General features: G+C 29.2%; 1 protein-coding gene across 3 annotated transcripts in view; it reads left to right on the plus strand.

Annotated features, from left to right (window-relative positions):
• Window positions 1–22,978, plus strand: part of Csmd3 (CUB and Sushi multiple domains 3) — a 1,133,871-nt gene that overhangs the window by 414,316 nt on the left and 696,577 nt on the right. For 2 of the 3 annotated variants that reach the window (XM_027947308.2, XM_027947313.2), the window contains 2 exons: window positions 7,686–7,763; window positions 14,444–14,531. In XM_027947308.2, coding sequence (XP_027803109.2) covers window positions 7,686–7,763; window positions 14,444–14,531 — 166 coding nt within the window. The remainder of the gene's footprint in view (window positions 1–7,685; window positions 7,764–14,443; window positions 14,532–22,978) is intronic. The other variant, XM_027947317.2, reaches the window with a different exon arrangement.

The following is a 22,978-nucleotide window of genomic DNA, read 5'->3' on the forward strand; positions in this document are numbered from 1 at the left end:
ATGAACTGCTAAAGAGAATTGTTAAAGTGGTTACTATTATTAAAGCAGTTGCTTATTTCTCATTTTAGAAGGCAGTAAATAGTCTTTGAAATTGGAAATTAAACTAGTATTTGGTGTACATTACTTTATCTTGAGTAAGGAAATATTGTTATCATTTTACATGTTAACTTTATAGTAAAATCTATGCAAAAGGATAACAGAAATTATCATTAAAACAAACAAAGCCATTGGATGCAAAAGAATATGATATGTCAACCAAAAATGGGCCTAACAAAATACATAAATTGAATGGATCTTAATATTTCATTATAGGACAAAAGACACTGTATAATATTAGTTAATTTGAAGCTGGCAGAAAACAAAGATTAAAAGCTTAATTATATTAAAGATTGAGATAGTTCTAAAGTGTTAAAAGTATCTTTGTAAACTGTATCAAAGGTAACTCTTCCATATGGTGACTTTTATTATGCCAATTATCGGAATCCCTAAAGAGAATATACAAAGCCCACATTTTTCATATAATCCTGACATTTTTCAGCACACCACAACTGTAAGACCTGTTATGCCAAGCATTGTGGGTGCATCTGCTGTTATCTATGCAAGTGTTATGGATTCCTGAATTTGTTCCATTTCTAGGAAGAAAGAAAGCCCATATATAATTTTTAGAGTCTTTAGCCAATGATTAATTATGTAATTTTTTTTCAGTTAGTAATTTATAGTGTACACCATCTCCTAGCAGTGCTGAGAATCAAAAGCAGGGTCTCACACATAAGAGGCAAGCAATTTAGCACCAAGCTATATCCCCAGCCCACTGTCTCCTAAATAAAAGTAACAAATTTATTTCAATCTACAAGGCATGTGAAAAATTAACAAATTGTTTTTATAAAACATGATGTTTCCTTATCATTCTTACTACTCCCTTCAGTTTCCCAAGTAACAGAATTTACAGCTATTTCTTTTTTTAGTTTTATTGATTTTATTTTTTTTAAATACATGACAGTGAAATGCATTACAGTTCCTTTACACATATAGAGTACAATTTTTCATATCTTTGTATATAGAGTATGTTCACGCCAATTCATGCCTTTATACATGTACTTTGTTTTTTTTTTTGCATTACAATTCTTATTACACATATATACCACAATTTTTTATATCTGTTGGAATGTGATGACATCATTATCCAAAGTACATGTATGAAGATTCAAATTGGGTGTCAACATGCTTTACAACTATTTCTATTCTAAAATTGTTGAAAAGATTGGGAGTCAAAGTCAATCTCATTTTCAATTTTGAGAACTTGCTACAGGATCTTTTGAAAAATGGAAATGGGCTGATCACATGTTCTTTGTATGTTAAATAATTGTTTCATAGGTTCATATAACCTAATGTGATTAATTATATATTTAAGGGCATTTCTATACATTCCGAATAAATTTCCTATTTTAATCAAGTATTTGGGGAGGTTTCTAACTGTCTACAATATAACTTTTGAGTTAGAAATTCAGGGATAGTAGGTCACAATTTACATACTATTTTTACATAGTGAAAAAGACAATAGAAAATATTTGAAAAACATTTAGTATATTGTATCACCAATTGGAATGGCCTCTGAGATTGACTAATTGTAACTGGCAATAACTGTCACATAAATAACTAACATTAGAGACTCTTGCTATATGATAATTTAAGAATTTATTATAGAAGTTAAGCATGGTGGCAAATTACATTATTATATTTATTACTAAAAATTGGGCATCACATATATTTTACAGTTACATATTCTGTATATGAGAATAAGTGCTAGCCACAAACTAGTGTTGGCATATGTATTTTAAGGTCTAAAAAGCATATTGGTAGGGATGGAGATGTAGCTCAGTGGCACAGTGCTTTCCCTGTATGCATAAGGTCTTGAGTACAATCCCTAGTGACGCAAAAATAGACAAACATACTGTGGTATCTGAACCTTATTACTTATCTCTAGTATCTTTTTAATAGGAAGAGTACATTAAAATTTTAAGTATTTATAAAAATTAATGTGTAGTATTCACTTATATATTTTAGAATACAGAAATTCTATTATTTTGAATTTGAAAATGTTTTAGATCTCACAAATGCCTATTTTATATTCTTTTCTAAATGAAGTTTTCTGTACTTTTGAATGCATTTAGTTGCATCACTCCTTTTGTCATCAAGTGGTGGCCATTATTATTTCCCTTGATGTAGATTTTATCTTCATTTATTTTTTAACATTGTTATAAAATATTTTTCACTTGAATTACTTGATAGTATGCTGTTGAATTTTCTATTATACTTTCTTCCTATATACTCCAGAAACATAATATAATTGCAGCATACTTCTAATCACCTTTAAAAATTGGACTATAAAAACATTTATAAAAAATATTATTTTCTCAGAAGTTTGTATTATTAATCCAGTGGTAAAAATTACATGAAAATTGGAAAAACAGACAATGCAGGAATATCACCCAGCTTTTACTCTGACATCAATATAATTTCTCAGTTTTTCCTCTTCTAAGGATTCTATAGAAGTCATCAATAGAAGCCCCCATACTAAACATATTCCAAGTGTTTTGTTCAGCTAATATAGGATGTTCAAAAAATGTTAAATGTCATTGTTTGTATCAGCCAATACTTACCTTAAAAGAAACAAATGAACAAAACCTGGACTCTTAACACAGATAATTACTTTAATAACCTCTAAATACATTTTAATCTCCAGTCTAGAACTGAGGGTTCTAATGACATTTGTCTGTCTTTCTTAGGTCCGAATTTTCTTTCCAAATAGTTAAGGCTAAACAAATGAACCTTCTAGATCTGAATGGAGAAGTTAACAAATGTATTTCATGTTTACAGGACTAGAAAACAGGTCTGTCACTTCCTACTCTAGGGAAAGAAATGTAACAAATAACATTGTTTAATCTGTAATACAACTAGTAGTCAGTGACCATATTTCTCAATATCAATATAAATGTTAAGATGTGCCATCTTCTCAAAATCAAAACACATGTCAATTACTTTGAATATACAAAAAAAAATTGCAGGAAATTAATTTTATTCATATTTTCTATTTATTGAAGACAATGTTTAGATTATAATTAACTTAAAATAAGTAGAAATTACAAAATAAAAAGTAGATACCATATCAAATGGTTGTACAAAAGAGGAAGATAAAGACATTATTGAACATTTGAAGATAAATGTTAAAATAAAGCAGAAATAACCCCTCTAAATCAGTAGATACCAATTACTTGCTCATGAGAAATTCTTTTTTATTTCAAGAATCATCATAATCTGTAGAATTATATGTTTATAATGCAGCCATGACCACTTCCAGAATATTTTATTGTCAAATAAATACTATAAACTTGAAAGGTCAAAATTAGAATGTTACATTCATTTTACCTTAATTATTATATTATAATATAACCTAAGTAGAAACTGAGAGTAGTTTTAGGATTTTTTAGTGACACATAGTACATAATGGTACTGTCTCCTAGAATGCCACAGAAACTCGAATGTAAATTATTTCCACTTGATAAAAGTGTTTTAGTAATATTAATCATATGTGTTTGTTTTCAAAGATAAATGTTCTCCAAATTTAGATTTTTTGTTATGTATATGAATGCCAACAAACAGAATTATAAATTATAAATATTTAATTTTTGAGATTATGTGGTGAAAAAAACCATCAAATTTCAATAAAGAACATGAAGGCATGAGATATTTTGTGATTATGTTACAGAAGCTCTGTGATAAAAGACCACTTAAAGGTTATCTTTTCCAAACCTGCAGCTGATGTTTGAATTCCCTCCATCACATCTATATAATATGCTTAGTTTTCTAACAATAAAAGTAAACACCAAAACTAATTAAACTGCATCCTAATCTATTGCCTCCCACTATACCTCATGGTCTTAATTTACACTAATCAGAATTCTCTAATAAAAAATAAAGTCAGATGATACTTATTTATTTTTTAAAAAATTAGAAAAAAAATCAAGGTTGTTTTCACTTCTATAGATATATGTTTACTTTTTGTAATAGGAGTTATTTAATTCATTTTGAATAATGACTTCAGCTGATTAACATGAAAGCAAGGCTAAATAAATCTTCAACATCACTTTCTTTGACTATGTTTTTAAAGGAAGTTTAGAATTCAAATTGATTTTGAGGATAACAGAACAGTAGCTCACTTGAAGATACCATAATGCAGTAATCCATTATAGTGATTTAAAACTGATCTAATGAAAGTTACAGAAACAAAGGTGTTTTTTAAATAAACAAGGATGGATTTGATTGCTCTCATATTGTTCCTTTCTGCCCGACATTTTACATATTAAAACATACTTTTATTATACAGGGTAAAAAAAGAGTTAAACAAAAACAAAAAAAAGTTATAAAAACAAGCAAAAGTGATAAAAAGAATTTGGCTTATAAAAACATAAGAAAACAAAGGAAATGGATCTTTATGCATAAGCCTATAGGTCTTACATTTAATGCTTTCTAATTTATTAGAGCTTACACAGTTTTTATGTATTTAAACATTCCTTTACAAATGATCAGTTTGTAAAGTATTCAGTCTTTTACTTATTCACCTTTCCTAATTCAAAATTAATAAACAGAATTCTCTCAACAAAATATCCTTAAATGACCAGCACTAGAAATATTGCATATATTATTCATCACTTGCACAATATGAGCAAGATTTTTTTTTCTGCCCATGAGGAGCTTATTGAACAGTGCAGGGAATTGCCACAAATAACACAGTCTTTTACCATTTTCTTAATGTATATATAACATCATAATGCATTTCAACATTGACTCTCTTTTGTATTAATAAATTTTAAATGCTTCTTATTGAAATACATAAGTTTTAAGAAGTCAGGTTTTTTTTTTTTTTAAGTTAACTTTGGTCACTAGAAACACTCCTTGGTGACATTAGATTTATTTACATTTTTATGGCACACATGTGATATAAAATCTTTTATAAAAGATATAGGACAAGATCTAATAATCAAAAGACTATCAAACCCTTTGATTTTTCATAAATATATGTGTTCTTTCTATAAAAAATTATAAAATGTTGTAAAGTATTTGTTTACTTACATTTTGAAATTTGTGTGAATTTAAATTTTGCATTTAAATTAAATTTTAATTTTAATTTATACTCACAACCTTTTATGTCATAAAATGGATGTTTTTCTACCATTCAACTTCTTTATTTATATTACAGTTATTATAGTTTTTTCTTTAAAAAATGTAGATTTAAAAAAGAATAATTTTTTTATATTTTATATATTTATATATAATTTTTATATATTTTTATAATTTGATATATAGATGCTTTTTAAAAGAAAAAAATAAACATCCTGTTACAGCCAGAAAAAAAAATATTTAAAATTACTGATCCAAGTTGATGTTCTTTTGGCTTGAAGCATTCACTTGTTTTCGTGTTCAGGTATTGTCCCTTACCACAACCAAATAATTCAGATTAGATATAAACATTCACACAAACCTGTCCTTCTCTTCAAATACATACTTCTCCATTCCACACATATACTATTTAAACATTATTTACAACAGTGAAATCTTTAACCTATATAATATTATACAACTTTTGCCTTTGGTTGTACAACATCATCATTTTAAAAAGATTCTTTTGTATAATTTATGATTTGAGTTAAAAATATCATGAAATCTTCAGACTAATTTGTAATACTTAAAAAGTCAAATTGTACAATACAGAGAAAAATAGACATAGATCCCTTCTTATAATTCATGTTTAGAATGGAAAAATCTAGACTTCTGCCACAGAAATAAAAATGCTAATTATTTTAAAAAAGAAAATAAAAGAAAAGCAATTTGAGGCAGCAGGGAATTTTAAAAGTGACCAAACTATATTTAGAGTATTTGAATAGTTCAGAAGAATTATACTTTAAGTTATCATGGAGGTGTGAGTGGAGAATCACCACAAAGAGCATCACTTGAGAGAGCAATAGTCATTTTTCACTATAAATAAGAGTCACAGACAATTTCTGAACCATAAAGAGGTGAAGAGGTTATCTAGTTTTGCCTTTCTATTTTAAGAAATGGAGGTCTTTTGCAAATCACTCAACTAATAATTGCCAAAGATAAGAAGTCTTAAATTCTACTCCAGTTTTCATGTTCCTCTATTAATCTATGTAGCATGCATAGATAATTCATAAATACATGTCCCAATAAGCCATCAGGCCCCATCTCTACCTTTCTACCTTTGGAGGTACTAACAAGAAGAAAAAAATCACAAAAATATTCATAATCAATAAGAGATTCTTAATTTGAACTAGTTGGTAGAAAGACAGTTTAGAATCAGCAAAATGTGGATTTTAAACTATCAAATAAAGATCAGTTTTGCTTTTTATTCAAATTGAAAGCATGAACAAATCTAATTGCATGATTTTTATTTTATTTTATTTTTATTTTTTTGGTACTGGGGATTGAACCCAGTAGTTCTTAACTACTGAACCACATTCCAAGCCCTAATTGCATATGTTTAAAGCTATTATCCTTCACCATAAAAAGCACTATGTAAAAATTATGTCATAATTGGTTACATTAAATATATTTCTTATATTCTTGTTCATGCTATGTCTTTTCTTAAAGAAAATAATTTATGTTTGGAATATCTAATTAGGTCAGATTGTATAACTATTTTTAATTGACAAGATTTTAGTTAAATACATATTCTTTATTTCACTTGGTGTCAATTAAAATTTTAAATGGTCTTCTGAAATATTATCAGTTTTTAAAACCAATAGCATCTAGACTTAATTACATAATTTGAACTAGAATGAAGTAAAAGTTATTTTAATCCAAATTACTTGGAGAATATTTTTAACATATTAAAATTAAATTTTAAAAAATTTATAGGTGACTCCACTGGATTAATATGAATTTATTTTTTCTTAGATTATCCAGTTATATCTATTTTGATATAGTACAAAATGTGATACCTCATCTTAAAGATATTGATTTTCTATACCTAAGATTAGAAGTAGGAGAAAGTTGCAAGTATTCAAATAGTGCAAGATTCCAAATACTTGTGATTCACTTCCACACATTTTGTATCAGTCATAGTGTCAAAAGCAATGTTAATGAATGGAAATTAGTGGCCAAATTATTAAAATGTATTTTGAATATTTCCAATTATGTTATTTTCTTAAATTCTTCCTAATATTTCAAATAAGTTAAATTTTTAGGTAATTTAAATTTTTAATTTAATTTTTAAGCCAAGTTTATTAAATTCTTTCTGCTATACTAATGTCCCAGTATTATTTGCTTTTCTAGTTAAATTTATTCCGTACAATTTGGTGAATCCAAGTGGTTTATGATAAAGTGCTTAGATTTTGGTTTTATGTAAAAGTTTGGATAGTTTTTAAAAATATTTATGTGTATATGCAGGTTTTTCCCTAGAGAATATTTAAAATTCTATACTGCTTATATTACTAGGTGATTATATTACTTTTTTTTTTTTTTTGTATTTTCCTCAGGGTACCCTATACAGGCTTAAGAAAGCAATTTCTTTAAACTTGCATACTTCCATGCTAACAAAATTTGTTAACTTGAATTTCATTTTTGAATTGTATTTCCTGATACATGTTTTTGTTTGTTTTTTTAACTAGTGAAAAAGGCCATAGATTTTAAATCTAGAGGATTTAAATTGTTTCCAGGGAAAGACAACAGCAACAAGTTTTCTATCTGTGAGTGTACTCCTTTTTTGTTACTTTCTCTAGTGCAAGAGTGAAGTTTGTGGTGTTTGTGTTGTTTGTGTGTGTTTTATCAAAATATTTGTGTATTTACCAAATTAACTGCATTAATATTTATATAACATGCATGATGGTTATTTATATTTTATGTATTTAAATGTTATTGAGTTAATGGATTTTAATTCAGGGGTTTTCCAACTTCAAATTGTTCTTGCTAAAATTTATTCAGTATTTTAATATATTCCATATTTGACCTCATTTGATGATGACAGTCAAGTTTTGTAATTCTGGATTGTGAGATAAAAATGAATAAAATTTCTAGAATTGATGGTTTCCTGTAGGAATTCTTATTTGAGTACATCTAAATTTCTACAAAATAAATTCTAAGGCATATTTATGTAAAAGCAATTTCATTTAAGAAAACGTACTCTTAATTTGATATAATTTATTCAAACACTGTCCTTAGTATTTTATAAATCAATTGTTACTCCTTTGAAAATCTCATGGTCTGAAATATTCAATTTTTTTTCACAAATTCATGTTTTTAGATAATCTGATGCCCATCTCATAATCCCAGATTAAAAGAATCATTGAATTAGAAGCATACATCTGTATTACCATAAACAACATGGAAAATGATTTTGGTAAAGCTATACATGTTTGTGATACAAGTTAATAGTAATTGGTAAAAATTCCTCACCTCCCTGTTTACTTGCATCCATGTTTGGACCTTTGAAACAAGCCATTTATGTTATAGTACATAACTTCTAAAAACAGTATGTTGATAGAAAATGAGAGAAGTTTTTGAAAATTATGTATGTCACTATTGTTGATTCTTCAACAAAAGTATATTTTCAAGTGTATTTTTCTTCATTTCCAAATCCCAGTGAAATATTTTAACGATTTCTTTAAGTATAACCATTCATTAGAATTATTAAAAAAGTTATTTGCCTGTGTTTATTGAGTTACACATATAAATAGTAAGTGGCATGAATTGAGTTTTTATGTCAATTATCAAGAAACAAACTTAGGAACTCTTGTGTTATTAAATATTTTATGGTTTCACAATTTTAATATCTGATCTTTACATTTTTTAGTTAGACTTGAAAATTCTAAATCCCAAACAGCAAATATTAATAGGAGATCATTGATCAAATTAAGTAATCTGTTTGGAAAGCACACATAGTTTATTTCAAGGCATGAAGCTGTATAATTATGGTTTCTTCATATATTTTAGGGTAAAAACCTATTTTCAAGATTGATACTGTCCATTTTGTGGAAAATAACATTACAATATGATTCAGACATAAATCAGTTGATACATTTTGGAAAGAAATGCATATATCCTATAATAAAAAATATAAATAGAAAAATTTGCCAGTTCAGATGATTCCAACATAGTAAATTTCATTATGTCAATATGAAATGGAAATAAAATGTTTATAGTACCAAATAATATGTTTACTAAAATTTTCCCAATATTTAAATCTGACCCACATATCTGTTTTGGAATTCTAACTAGAATTATAAGACTAGTTTTCCTTTTCTCACTTATCTATACAAGTGTTACTTTATGTGCTGCATGCTTTCAACCTCAAGATGTTCTGAGAAATTGAATATATCTGTACTAAGATATCTGGGATTTGTCAAGGTATTATTTGATGTGAATAACTCTATACTGATTGGTATGTTGCCTTAGTGGAAATATATATTTCATTGTTATGGAGTCTAATGGTGAAATAAAAGGAAATTATTTGTATTACTGTGTTACCTAAAACAAACCAACCAACCCCTGAATATTTATTTCAAGATTGTCAGACAAAAAGTTCATATGAAGGAAATAATGCTTAATTTACCTCGTATTTTTGCCTTTCTCCATTGTTCTTCATGTTAAAAAAAAGAAAAGAAAATGCTTTTCCTTACTTTTTTTTAATATAAGTTATTTCTACATCAATACAAACCAAGTATTTATAGAAAACTTTTTATGGTTACAAAATTGCAAGCCAACAATTATTATAATTATTATTTTTTGTACCAGGGGTTGAAATCAGTGGAGCTCAACTACTGAGTCATATATCCATCCCATTTTTGTTGTTGTTTTGTTTTTGTTTATTTAGACAGGGTCTAGCTAAATTGCTAAGGCTGGCTTTGAATTTTTGATCTTTCTACCTCAGGCACCCAAGCTGCTGGGATTACAGGAGTGCACTTTTGTGCCTGCCTGGCAAGCCATCATTATTTAAAATTTTTTTTTTTACTACAGTTTGTTTCTCAAGTATTGTATAACAGAATTTAAAAATATGGTTGTTTATAGCAAATGGCTATATCATTTCAATTTTTATCATTATATTTTTATTATCAAGTAAGCATTCAAGTTTTCTTCTCTTGATCTTTAGTTAACACAGGACAAAATAAAAGAAAGACAACTTTTATCTGAGTTTTGGCTTTCAAATTAAAAAAAAAAGAAAGAAAGAAACTCTATGTTCCTTAAACACCAAATAAGTTTTATTGCTGACACATGGGCATCAGCGAGTATAAGCATGGATGACCTGAAATGCAGATTTGCGAAAGCCTGTCTTTTTACAGTTTAACTGAGAAATGAATGACCAAAATGTTCAGGAAGGTTCAGTAATGCTGATAGGGATAGTTTAGTTGTTTGAATAGCTAATTCAGTTTTTATTTCAGCTTTAATACCAGAACTCTAAGTTGCTCCATTCATCCTTTGTTACTCTAAATAACAAAGAGTTGCCCAACCTACCCTCAAAATTGTAAATTTGACAAGAAAAAAATAGTTTTGAAATTATAAATATTTAAAAAACAAAACTTATTGGCTAGTATTTTTACCTACTTATCTGAAGCCCTTCTAGAATATTAAGGTGGATAAAGAAACTATAAGGTTCCTATAAATGGTTATGTTTTTCTTTCCTATTTCAAATCCACACTTTCATTCATTCCTATTATTTATACATTCCATTGTTTCTCGATGGCAACATCATGTTAGAATAAAATTTAAGAAGTAAATAAAACACAGTCGTCTTAGCCCTGAAGAATATAACAGTATATTGAGATGCTAAATGATTTAAAAGGTAATTTTTTGTAGAATAAAAAATGTATTAGTATAAAATAACATCATTGACATCCATGATGTTTGAGTTCAGAACCAAATACAAAAGCAAATATTTTAAAAATTAGGATAAATATTAAAAACTAAATAAAATCATGAGAAAAGTAGCAATGTAGGCAGCTAGAAGAGGTAATATAGAGGTGAATTTAGTTAGAGTCAACTTATTTTTATTTTTAATGTATTCAGTGTGCTATATAATATCATAAACTTTAGAAAACATGTTCATAATAACAATATTATATTTTGATGTTGACTAATAGTGTGTTTAAGTTAAATAATAAAATAACAATACAATAATACAAAAATTAAGATTCTTGAAACAAAAGATACTTGTGTGTTATAATAAATACATCAATTTTAAAATCTTATAAATTTCATTCATCTCTTTACTGGTGTGTGGAGAAAAAGATGCACATTTCATTAATATTACTAATAATAAAAATATTCTTAAAGACCATAGAAAAAAGGGCTTTCTCCTAGCAGATGTCCTTTTCAAGGGACAACACTCTGTATAAATTTTAAAGAGCATTGATGTTTTTACCATTCTGCAAATTACTACTCAAATTAAAAGAAATAAAAATGTTAAATCTATCTAGTCATTTCAATGGCATTGTATAGTGAAAGCAGTTGATTCCATGAGTACTAACCTTGTTTGAATGTCTGATATCATTTAATCCGGGGAAATTCTGAAATAGCTAAACATCAGAGAAAAGAAAAGATCATACATTTTGATATTAATTTATATTTTATTTTGAACATTTACAACTAACAGACACTTAGTACATGTAGCTTGCAGAAACTCTCTCATTATCCCTGTATTTTAATTTGGAAAGGCTGTCATCTATTGCAGATGTCAAAATCAGTGATTTAAATGATGTTTCCAAACACATAGAAATAACCTGACAATTAAATTCATAAGAATTGAAATTAATTATGTAAATGTGGTGAAAATCATGAATATTCTCTGTATTTTAATGGAAAATATTTGTAAAAGTGTTTTGAATTTTAGAAAATGACTTTATTTTCTGCCTTGCTGAGATGTCTTAGATGGTCTTCCGAGCTGAAAGGTTGGCCTGGATTTAAATATAGACTCTGGCATTAAATGGCAAATGATTTTGACTCACTTCTTAACCTCCCAATGCCTCAGTTTCCTTGCCTTGAAGAGGTGCAAAATTCTAATAGTAGTTTCCTGTAAGATTGTTGTGAGGATCAAATGAACTAAAATATAAAATAGATATAGAAGACACATAATTGGATGTACTAACATTCAAATTCATATACAAATATTTGACATGGTCTTACTTTTTGATACAAAAAATGTAAAATACAAAAAAAGACTTTTTCATAATTTTATTTTCTAATGTATATAAACCACTTGCACATTAATCTTTAATCCATTTTATATATTGTATTATACTAAAGTAGTTAAACCTATGTTATGCCACCTGTTTTCATCATCTACAACACTCGCTAAAAGAAAGTTACATTTTAATAATACATTCTACAGTATTATCAATAGCTTTTCAAAAATTATAAAGTTAATACTTCCCATAGAAAATGCTTAGTTTATTAAAAACAGTTTTTATGTGTTGGTTTTAATCAAACAACTAGGACATATGTGTTTAGAAGTATTAGAAACAGTAGAAATCTAGTTGACTCATTGGAGATTTGTATAGTAATTAAAACAAAAAATAACTATGTTTTAGGAAGTTCGGTCCTCTTCTAATATTCAAGATAGATTGAAGATAAATAATAATGTTGTCACAAAAGTATCAAAGTGATTAGGTTGAATTTGAGCTGACACATGATATAGCAATTGGAAATTTTGGGGATGATATAATGGCTATTGATGGAGCAGGAAATTTTGGAAAAGATGCAAAATCCTATATTAGAAATCATTGACAAAGAAGTAAGTTTTTAAGCATTGAGGGAAATACAAAATATGAAGGGCTCTGGGCCAGTTCCTTTGAATTAGTGAAATCAGCTAAGGTAAGACAGTGACCAAAAACCCCAGAAATGGCAAAAGGAATTAAAAAAAATTAAAGGACCAAGAAAAATAAAAATATTGCATTATTTGAATCCATGAGTATATAATAAAGGTGCAAGAAAGATATTGTTGGTGAAAATTAGAAAAAATAATTTTATATCTAATTGAGAAGAGGGCACCTTTACCACAACCATGACTGCTGGACTATCATTTGATAGCTGTCTTCCTATCTGATGAATTAGTGTCAACCCAATGACCAATTCCAACTAAACAATCCACAAGTCCAGTGGTTCTCAACTTTAACTTTACATTAGAATCATCTTGAAAGTTATATTAAAAAACAAAAATTGATGCCCAGGTTTCTACTATAAGCTAATTGTATTAGAATATCCAGAGCTAGAACTATGCATTTTTAATCTTTAAAGAAAGATCTACAGATGGTTCTAATCCAGAGTGCAGGACAAGAACAATTATAAGGTTTAGGAATTTTCCTCTGGTGTTTGTCCTTAAGCACTATGTTTTCTTTAAAAGAGCAAACTAATAAAGGAGCAAAATTATGGAAATACTCTCCAGTTCACTATAAGATTGAATTATAAAACAATATCACTCAAATATTTCAGAATTATCTGGCTTTATTATCTTCCCATTAAAAAATATATCCTGGGAATTTAAGCATCCAATGTGACCACATTCGCTGAAAAAAAAAAAAAAAAAGCCTTCAATAACTGAGTGCTCTAAATAAACCGATGAAAATCTGTACAATAGTCATGTAAAATGTAGTTATAGAAATTGCTTGAGGGTAAAGCCATTATTTTGGTTTCTAGCATTATATCATAATTCAATGACATGCTTAGTACCACATCATTGTTTTACCTTAATATTGGAAGACAAAATTATTTTGTTATATACCAAATACAGAAATGTTAATAACTTTAAATTTTTCCTGTATGGTCTTATTTTTAATTGCAACTTTGAAAACAAAAAGTATCCACCAACATTGAATTTCAATAGAATCTTAGCTACTCAGGAGAACAAGGCAGAGAAATTGCAAGTTTGAAGCTAACCTGAGCAATTTAGTGAGATCCTGTTCAAAAATAAAATATAAGGAGATCTGGGGATGAAGATCAGTGATAGAGAACCACTGGGTTCAATCCCAATCATGGACAAAAACCAAAAAACAGCAAAGTTCCAAATGACAGTGTTATAACTGGTAATGATCTCTGTACTATCAATAATTAATGGAAACTCTGACACTGATAAGCTAGAAATGTGTCTTGCAATTTGATTGAAATTAAAAAAGAAAGTGCTAGATACTAACGAGTTAATATTCAGAGTAGTATGTCATTGAATATAAATATTAAATTTAGGTTCTGATAGGTCCATAAAAAGAGGAAGAAGTTTTTTACCTTCATTATTTTTCTATAAAATTGTATTTTAATTTTCTATAGTAAAAAAAATAGTGATTACAGTTACAGAATATAAGTTTTGTGTAAATTTTAAAATTAATATCATTCTTAATTTCTAATTATAAATATTTTGTTTTTATTTTTCTTCTTGCTGCTACAGTAAATGAGGGAGGTATTAAAACAGCTTCCAATTTATGTCCAGATCCAGGAGAACCAGAAAATGGGAAGAGACTTGGATCAGATTTTAGGTAATATTTAAAATTATTTTATAATTTATTTTGTCAGAGTTTATTTGAATTTAATTTTTTAAAAATAACTGATAATATGGAAATGGAAACCTGGTGACTTCAAATTATGGCAGCTAGATTCCATTGATCATTCATTATTTTAGTGTGACTAGTTAAGTAATATGTTGTCTTTATCAGGACATTCTTTTTGAAATTAAATGATTAATTGCTTGCCATATAGTAAGTGAAAAATCATGGGATTTATATTATAAAGATATATATTTTCATTCAAATTCTGCTGCTTATTAATTAGTTGTCTGATCTTGAATATGTTGCTCAATCCTGTCTGCCCAAATTTCCTCTTCTGTAATGTGTAAAAAATTAATCGCATACAATGGTGAATTCCAACTGAGGCAATGCACATGAAATCCTTCAGCAGATATTCCATATACATCTTATTTGTGTGTCTTAAAAATAATCATAACTTGTAATATTAATTTTATATGATCCTAAAATTAGTATTTATTTTATTAATTTGAAATTACATTTCCCAACAACCTAGAGGATGTATATAATATACAATGAAATATACTTAACTACCAAAGAACACTTTAAAACCTTTATATTTTTATATTTACAGTTGTTATTTCTTTATATTGTTTATGTGAAGTACAAACCATACCCTAAAGAATATTTCTAGGAACCAAAAGATGGCTCTTAGAATATAGATCTGAGGAAATTTTGTCACCTGGATCTTTCAAGATGACTTAAGGCTATATTTTACTATATTTCAAATAGAAAATTATAATCTTACTTCAACATGAACATAATTGTATTTTTCTAAAATATTTATGGAACTTTACTTCTCAAACTTAAAATAGATAATAATGTTTGAAGATATATACCAAAGAGAAATTCAAAAGGTCTCAGATCTGGTTAAATTTACTCATAATAAAATAAGTCAATTAAAATCAGTTAATTCAGATTCAATTATTAATAGTTATACTTTAGAGGCTCCATAATTGTATGCAATTTACTAAGTGATTCTTTTTTACATGCCTCCTTTCTTATAAAATCATGTAAAAACTTGTTATTTTAGCTTCATTTTACAAATGATGAAACTGAAGCTCTGTTTGACTTTTTAAAAATTTGATGGAACTCGCATCTGAACTCATAATGTTAGGACTACAAATCTTGTCCTTTCCTTTAATCAGTGTCTAAAAGTCCAACAAACTATCCAAATCCCATCTTTGACGTGAATTGCCTTCTTTTGCAAAAGGAGGTATCTTAAAATCTGAAAATGGAAATCAAATCACTTATCTTATTGGTTTAGGAGAAGATTAAATTAAATAATGTATGCACAATAGGAATCATAGATCTGGAGACAATGTAAGTTCTCTAATCAAAACAGCTGGTATGGTAAAAGATGATAGGAAAATTATTACTAAAACTTGGACCCATTATTTGCCAGTTATGTGAATGGTTCATTGAAAATAGACTTAACAATGTTGTAATGTAATACTAATATAGGGAATTAAATTTCCTTTAAGTGCAGTGGATTTAAAGTTAGGCAGATGTAATAACAAATCTAAGTAAGTATTCAGAAGTAAAAAAATAAGGTAAAAAATGAGATCCTATAAAAGATAATAAATGTTGTAATGCGGAAACCAACCTGATTTTAGATATCACACCTGTTGATATTGGAAAAATTATATATGGCTAGCATGCAGGAAAGGAAGAGTGTTATATTGAAGAAGGGCTTAATGAGCTATTCCAAGAAAATAAAGATCAATGAAGCTCAGTTATAGAGCTAAGAATAAAATAAAGTTGAGGAGTTGAGGAGATAAAAAGAAGCCAGATCTCTTCTGTAAAGAGAGTGAATTGGCAGTCACTCAGCCTTACCTGGACTGGAGATGTTTGTTTTAAGCATGTATGCATTTTATTTTTTTTAATTTTTATTTTTTTTAATTTTTTATTGTTGGTTGTTCAAAACATTACAAATTTCTTGACATATCATATTCCACACTTTGATTCAAGTGGGTTATGAACTCCCACCTTCACCCCATACACAGATTGCAGAATCACATCAGTTACACATTCATTGATTTACATATTGCCATACTAGTGTCTGTTGTATTCTGCTGCCTTTCCCATCCTCCCCCCTCCCCCCTCCCCACCTCTCCCCTCCCCTCCCCTCCTCTCTCTCTACCCCCTCCACTGTATAACCCTGAGGGTCTCCTTCCATTTCCATGCAATTTCCCTTCTCTCTCCCTTTCCCTCCCACCTCTCATCCCTGTTAAATGTTGATCTTCTTCTCCTGCTCTTCGTCCCTACTCTGATCATAGTTACTCTCCTTATATCAAAGAAGACATTTGGCATTTGTTTTTTAGGGATTGGCTAGCTTCACTTAGCATAATCTGCTCTAATGCCATCCATTTCCCTGCAAATTCTATGATTTTGTCATTTTTTAATGCAGAGTAATACTCCATTGTGTATAAATGCCACATTTTTTTAATCCATTCGTCTATTGAAGGGCATCTAGGTTGGTTCCACAGTCTTGCTATTGTGAATTGTGCTGCTATGAACATCGATGTAGCAGTGTCCCTGTAGCATGCTCTTTTTAGGTCTTTAGGGAATAGACCAAGAAGGGGAATAGCTGGGTCAAATGGTGGCTCCATTCCCAGCTTTCCAAGAAATCTCCATACTGCTTTCCAAATTGGCTGCACCAATCTGCAGTCCCACCAGCATTTAAAAATGGGTTCTGACATTTAAAACCCAGGAGAGATATCTATATGTATTTCTATTTGTATTTTTTCTCTCTGTCTATCTTTCATGTGTTTATGTGCAAACACACACACACACACACACACACACACACACACACACACACTCTGTCCACAGAGTTTTTTTATTCCCTGGTTGTATCTGGCAACTTAAGCCAACATAATTTCATGACAACATGAACTAATTAACTGCAGCTCCCCATTGGCTGCGTAGTTTCTGTCTGGTTCATCATGGTTCCAACAGAACTATTTCATTTAGGCCACCTATCCATCTGTGATGGCAAGTTGTTAAAACCTATAAAAGAGTGACCTAGTCCAAGTTTAAGACTGAGAGAAACAAATGGAAAATAGTTGTTACCAAGAACGGGAGAGCAAGCCTGGGACTGAAATCTTGCCTTGCTAAGTAATTTTAAGTATTCTTTTGAGATTGATGATTCTGAAACTGCCTGGTTATAGGATTTCTACCTAGCATTACTACATGTCCCAGGTACAAACCAAAGGAATTGTGCAAAAGCATAATACAGTACAGTGCATTTTCAAAATTGCTAATTATTACTTCAGGTATGCCAATTAAAAATATATCTGGGGCAAGAAATCTTCAAGTAGAAGTGTAAATTGGGGATCTTTAGCAGGAGAATGGGTTAGATTGTCTTTAAGAGTAGCCTCAACTATAAGAATATCACCACTTTATAAACAGCAGTTAAACCAGGCATGCTAGTGCATGCCTGTAATCCCAGTGGCCCAAGAGGTTAAGGCAGTGATCCTGAGTTCCAAATCAGCCTCAGCAATTTAGCAAGGCCCCAAGCAAGTTAGTGAGACCCATGTCTCAAAATTTAAAACCAACCAAACAAACAAATGGCTGGGGCAGTAGCTCAGTGGTTAAGCGCCCCTGGGTTCAATCACTGGTACAAAACAAACAAAAACAACAACAACAAAACAAAAAAACAAAACAAAAAAAAACAGCAGTTAAAGAATTTGTAGACTCATATATTTCAGAGGAGAGAAAAAAGAACTTTGTATGTATTTAACAAAAACAAAAACCTCTTAAAACTTAACCTCTAAATAGTAATATACATTCTCAAATACATGTTATTTTACCAATATATTGAAAGATTTCTCTACAGCATTGATTACAATCACAAAGCATTTATTCTTTCATCATTTTTCTTGTGTGGTAGAAATATTCATGAATTTGCTCCTCAAAGAAAGATAAATTTCAAATACTAAGATGTTTATTTTTCACAGGTGAGAACAGCAGCCCTCCATCTCTAATTCCATGGTTTTCATTTTAGTTCACCCTTTACATGTTTTTAGAACATTGTAATGTGAGCTTTCCTAGCTACAGGTTCTTCCTCTTCTTATCCATATGTATGTTGGTGCCATATCAGTCTTCTACCTAACATCTATAATAATGTGTTTTTACAACTTAAGCTTTCCATATACACAAACTATTCAATTTTGTCATCCATAATGTCTCAAAATAGCTCCAGTCTTTTGAGGTTTATCTCCCATTTGTATTTGCTGTGGTGATGAATTACTCCACATAGTGTGCCTTCGATATATCTGATTTTCTCTGACTTCTTTACTAGGTTTTATTGTTTCTTTTCCCCTCCTGGAATCTCCGATCCCAGTATTTTTTTTTTCCTTGTGTCATCCTGTATACTTTTAAGTACCCACTTAAAGACCTTCTTATTTTTCTAAACAGTTGCAATTTGGCTCTTCCCTAGCATTTTGAGTGACTTCATTAGAATACTTTGAATATTTTTTCATTGTTGTTGAGAAATTCTTCTACCTGTAAGATAGTGGAAATCAGATATAATAGACTCATATATATTACTGTAATGATTGACAAAGGAAGTTAGATATATTTAATGAATTGAATTAATTAAATAGCACAACTGCATCTTCAGCATTTTTCCATTAATTTCTCTGATCACATGACTGAATGGATAGCGTGACCTCAAACTCATCATAAAACTAAATGACTTACAGACAGTGGATGAAAAACAATCTTTTATTCATAAAATCAATATTTTTATAATCATTGAGGAAATCTATAAGAAAATCCTTGAAGAACTAAGGTATCTTACTTGCTATATTTTGCTTACCATTTTATGTTATAATCTCCAAGGTGAGAGTCCCAGCAGCTGTGTTTTGAAGTCTTAAAAGCTTTGTTTCTAATTTGAAATGCCTGTGGAACATAACAGGCTTTTAAAGAGGGAAATGCTGCCAAAGAGATATAAAAGCTGGCAGCATCTTCTATGCTGAAAAATAAATTAAAAATTTAAATGTCTCTTAAAATTACAACCAAATGTCTGTGGAAGCCAGGCCTGTGAAATCTTTAGCTTTCATAGACTTTTTTTTTCTGCAGAAATGCTTTACCTGTTCTTTTTATCAGAAGCAGAAAAAATTGAGGAAATGGAAAAATCTGAAGCTGCAAAAGAGATATCAGACAGGATACAAATTTGTAGGTATTTATTCTCTCCTTGAGAACAAAAGTAACGTTTGCTTTAAATTTTGGATTTTCATTTGGATTATGAAAACATGGACATATTAATATCCTCAACAGAGAACATGGTAGTTACTAGGAAATGTTAAAACACTTCTATCTATCTATCTATCTATCTATCTATCTATCTATCTATCTACCTCCTACCCACATACCTACCTATCTATCACTATATAGGCAATATTAAAACTAGGTACTAACTAGGCACATATATATAGTAATCACACACACACACACACACACACACACACACATGCTGGCCTGGGCAACTTAGCAGTATCCTGTCTCAAAATAAAAAGGGCTTGGGATATAGCTCAGTAGTAGAGGGTTCCTGGGGGTTCAATCTTCAGTACCCTGCCAAAAAAAAAAAAAGCCTAGTAAATACCCAAAGCAGTAGTACAATAAATAGATTACCTGATTTATCTTCTCTTTATTATTTTCCTAATGAGTTTTAATTAAAATCTTTATTCTCTCCCAACATCTTAAAACCCATTAATACTCTCTTAAGTCTCATTAATCAGCAATCTTTAATTATCATTGCCTCTGTCTTACTTCACACTCTTAAAACTTCTCATTTGCACAACAGCTATAGTTTTCTATTTCAGAAAAGCATTCTTACTATGTAATTATTGCTGTGTTACCTGTGATAAAATCTTATATCTCCCATTTTTTTCTCAAATTCAATAATATAATACAGATATCTTACACCATCATGCATCATACATGAGCTTCAAATGACCTTCATACCATTATTGTGTTATTTATTAAAACACTTTGAGTATTCAGACTCCTGGTTTACTAATATATAGATTTACACTCCAGAAGTTCCCACATTTAGGAAGAATAAATTCAGGCTGTGGTTTGCAGTTTGGTGCTCTTTCCCCTTACTTAAACATTTGCATTCTACCATTTAAGATCTTCTGTAAGAGTACAAACTTAGTTTTCTGGCATTATCTTCTCAATTCTACCACATTGTGTTACAGAATGACAACCTGCCTCTTACAGAAAAAAAATACTTATATATACATATACACATACATATGAATGCACACATATCATATTTCAGGTGTATAGTGTGTATTTTTAAAAAGAAATGTATATGAAGTTACTATTTGCTTAAACTTTTCAGTTCTTTCAGGTAAATTGTTCTTCCAATGCCTTCACACTTTTCTCAGAACCACAGCACATGCTGTTCTCTCATCTTCAAATATGATTTTGCTGGTCTTTACCTGTTAAGAATCCTGTCCATTCTTCAATGGCTTTTCTTCAACTTCCTTTCTGATAAATTATCCATACTCTCTTGGCTCATTTAATTTGCATAATATTTACTTCTGTGTTTCTCTTATTGCCACACTAGGCATTTATTCTATGAATTAAAATAAGATATTGTTTTTCTTCAACAAGCCCAAAACAATTTTAGATGCTTAAGAAAATCACACTGTTGAATTTGAATATATCTTCCTTTAGTTTTAAGACCAATACAATTAAGACTTGCTATGCTATTCTGGTCCATATTGAAAGGTGGTTTAGGTCTCTTTGAGAAGGCTCCTAAGATATTAGGTCTGAAAATGAAGAGCAATGAAAGCACGCTCCTTTTTGTTGCTTGTGGCCCAAATTGTTCAGTACAGTATTTCCATGTGAAAACTAGCTCCTGTATAAATACATCTATGTGAAATTTTATACATATGTAGAAGAAATAGTGGAAATGGATTTTTGAAAGCCACTTTACTGTTTTGTTATCTAAACTGATAGGACATTAGGATATATGACTTATAGAAATACTCAAATTAAGTAGGCAATCTACGAAGAAAATAATATGAATAACATGCCCTTGTACTGAATCTATGCACGCTTCCTGATAAGCTTAGCTCTTTATCTGCACTCTGTTGTGTATTTCATTCTCATGCCATCCTCATTGCTGGAAGGAAAAAACAAATTATTATTGCAATATTATGGCCAAAATATTATAAAAGAAAAAGTTATACAAATAACAATTTGAGGCCACAAATAATTTAAATCATAGCAATATTCTATTAATATAAATTTTAGAATGTATGTATTTAGAAATATGTTAAAAAATTGCATCAAGGGAATAGTTTTTGCTATAGGTAGGTAGGTAATATAAGTATTTTTTTCCAAGATAATGTGGGAATGTTTGGGGGCATACTAACAGCAATTTCAAATCTATAAAAAGTTATATAATGTATGTATTTTCTTTCATGAGATTTTATATGACAACTATTGAAAAAAATTATAATATAAAGAAATACTAACTCCCTTCCAATGTCATCATTAATGATAAGGAGATCCTAAATGCAAGTTTAAAAGGTCAAATAGGTCAGAAATTCACATATTTCATTTGAATACTTTTCATATTTAATTATCTGTATGTTTCCATGAGGAAATGGATTGTATAATTTTCCTAATGAGAATATTCTTCTTATATTGGGAATGCTATGTGACATGGACAATATGAAAGTTATCTAATCTTCATTATATTATGTAATGAGATGGTTTTAGGTATTATTGGTGTTGAAGTGAAATGATAATAACAAAATATTAGCAAATGAGACACAAGGAGAAGAGATGTTTATGTAATGAGAATGTTTATGGTGTAAACAACATGAGAAAAAGAAGGGAGAGAAGAGATTTGTTAAGCGAAATGCAGAAGCAGAAGAGAGTAAGTATATATGCTGTATTTCAAATTAGCCATTTTTCTTATTAAAAAAATCCTTTGGATTTAGTAACTGTGCTTAATTGCATTACCTAATTTCTAATCCATCAAGAAGTTTTATTGTTTTTACTTACAAAGCATATTTTAAATATGGTAAATATCCTTCATTTCAATTAAGACTTACATAATTCAAGCCATTATCATTTCTTACTTAGTCTTTATAAAACAGTCCCAAAGCGTGTCCTTTCTACTATTATTATCATCTATGATGCATTCACCACTGCAAAATAGCCCAACTGATCTTTTAAAAGTGAATCAAACCGTGTTACTTCTCTGTTTAAAACCTCCAAAGACTTGACCCTTGCACTTTGAATAAAATCAGTACTTTAAAAAATGTCCTTATAGAACCTGTTCTTGGTTGTTTTTTGTTTTTTGTTTTTTGTTTTCAGAATTGATTTTGGATCATTTTCCACCTAACCACTTTGATTCAGATGTTCTGGCC

Source organism: Marmota flaviventris, chromosome 15 (genome assembly GCF_047511675.1).
Source record: "Marmota flaviventris isolate mMarFla1 chromosome 15, mMarFla1.hap1, whole genome shotgun sequence".
Classification (NCBI taxonomy): domain Eukaryota; kingdom Metazoa; phylum Chordata; class Mammalia; order Rodentia; family Sciuridae; genus Marmota; species Marmota flaviventris.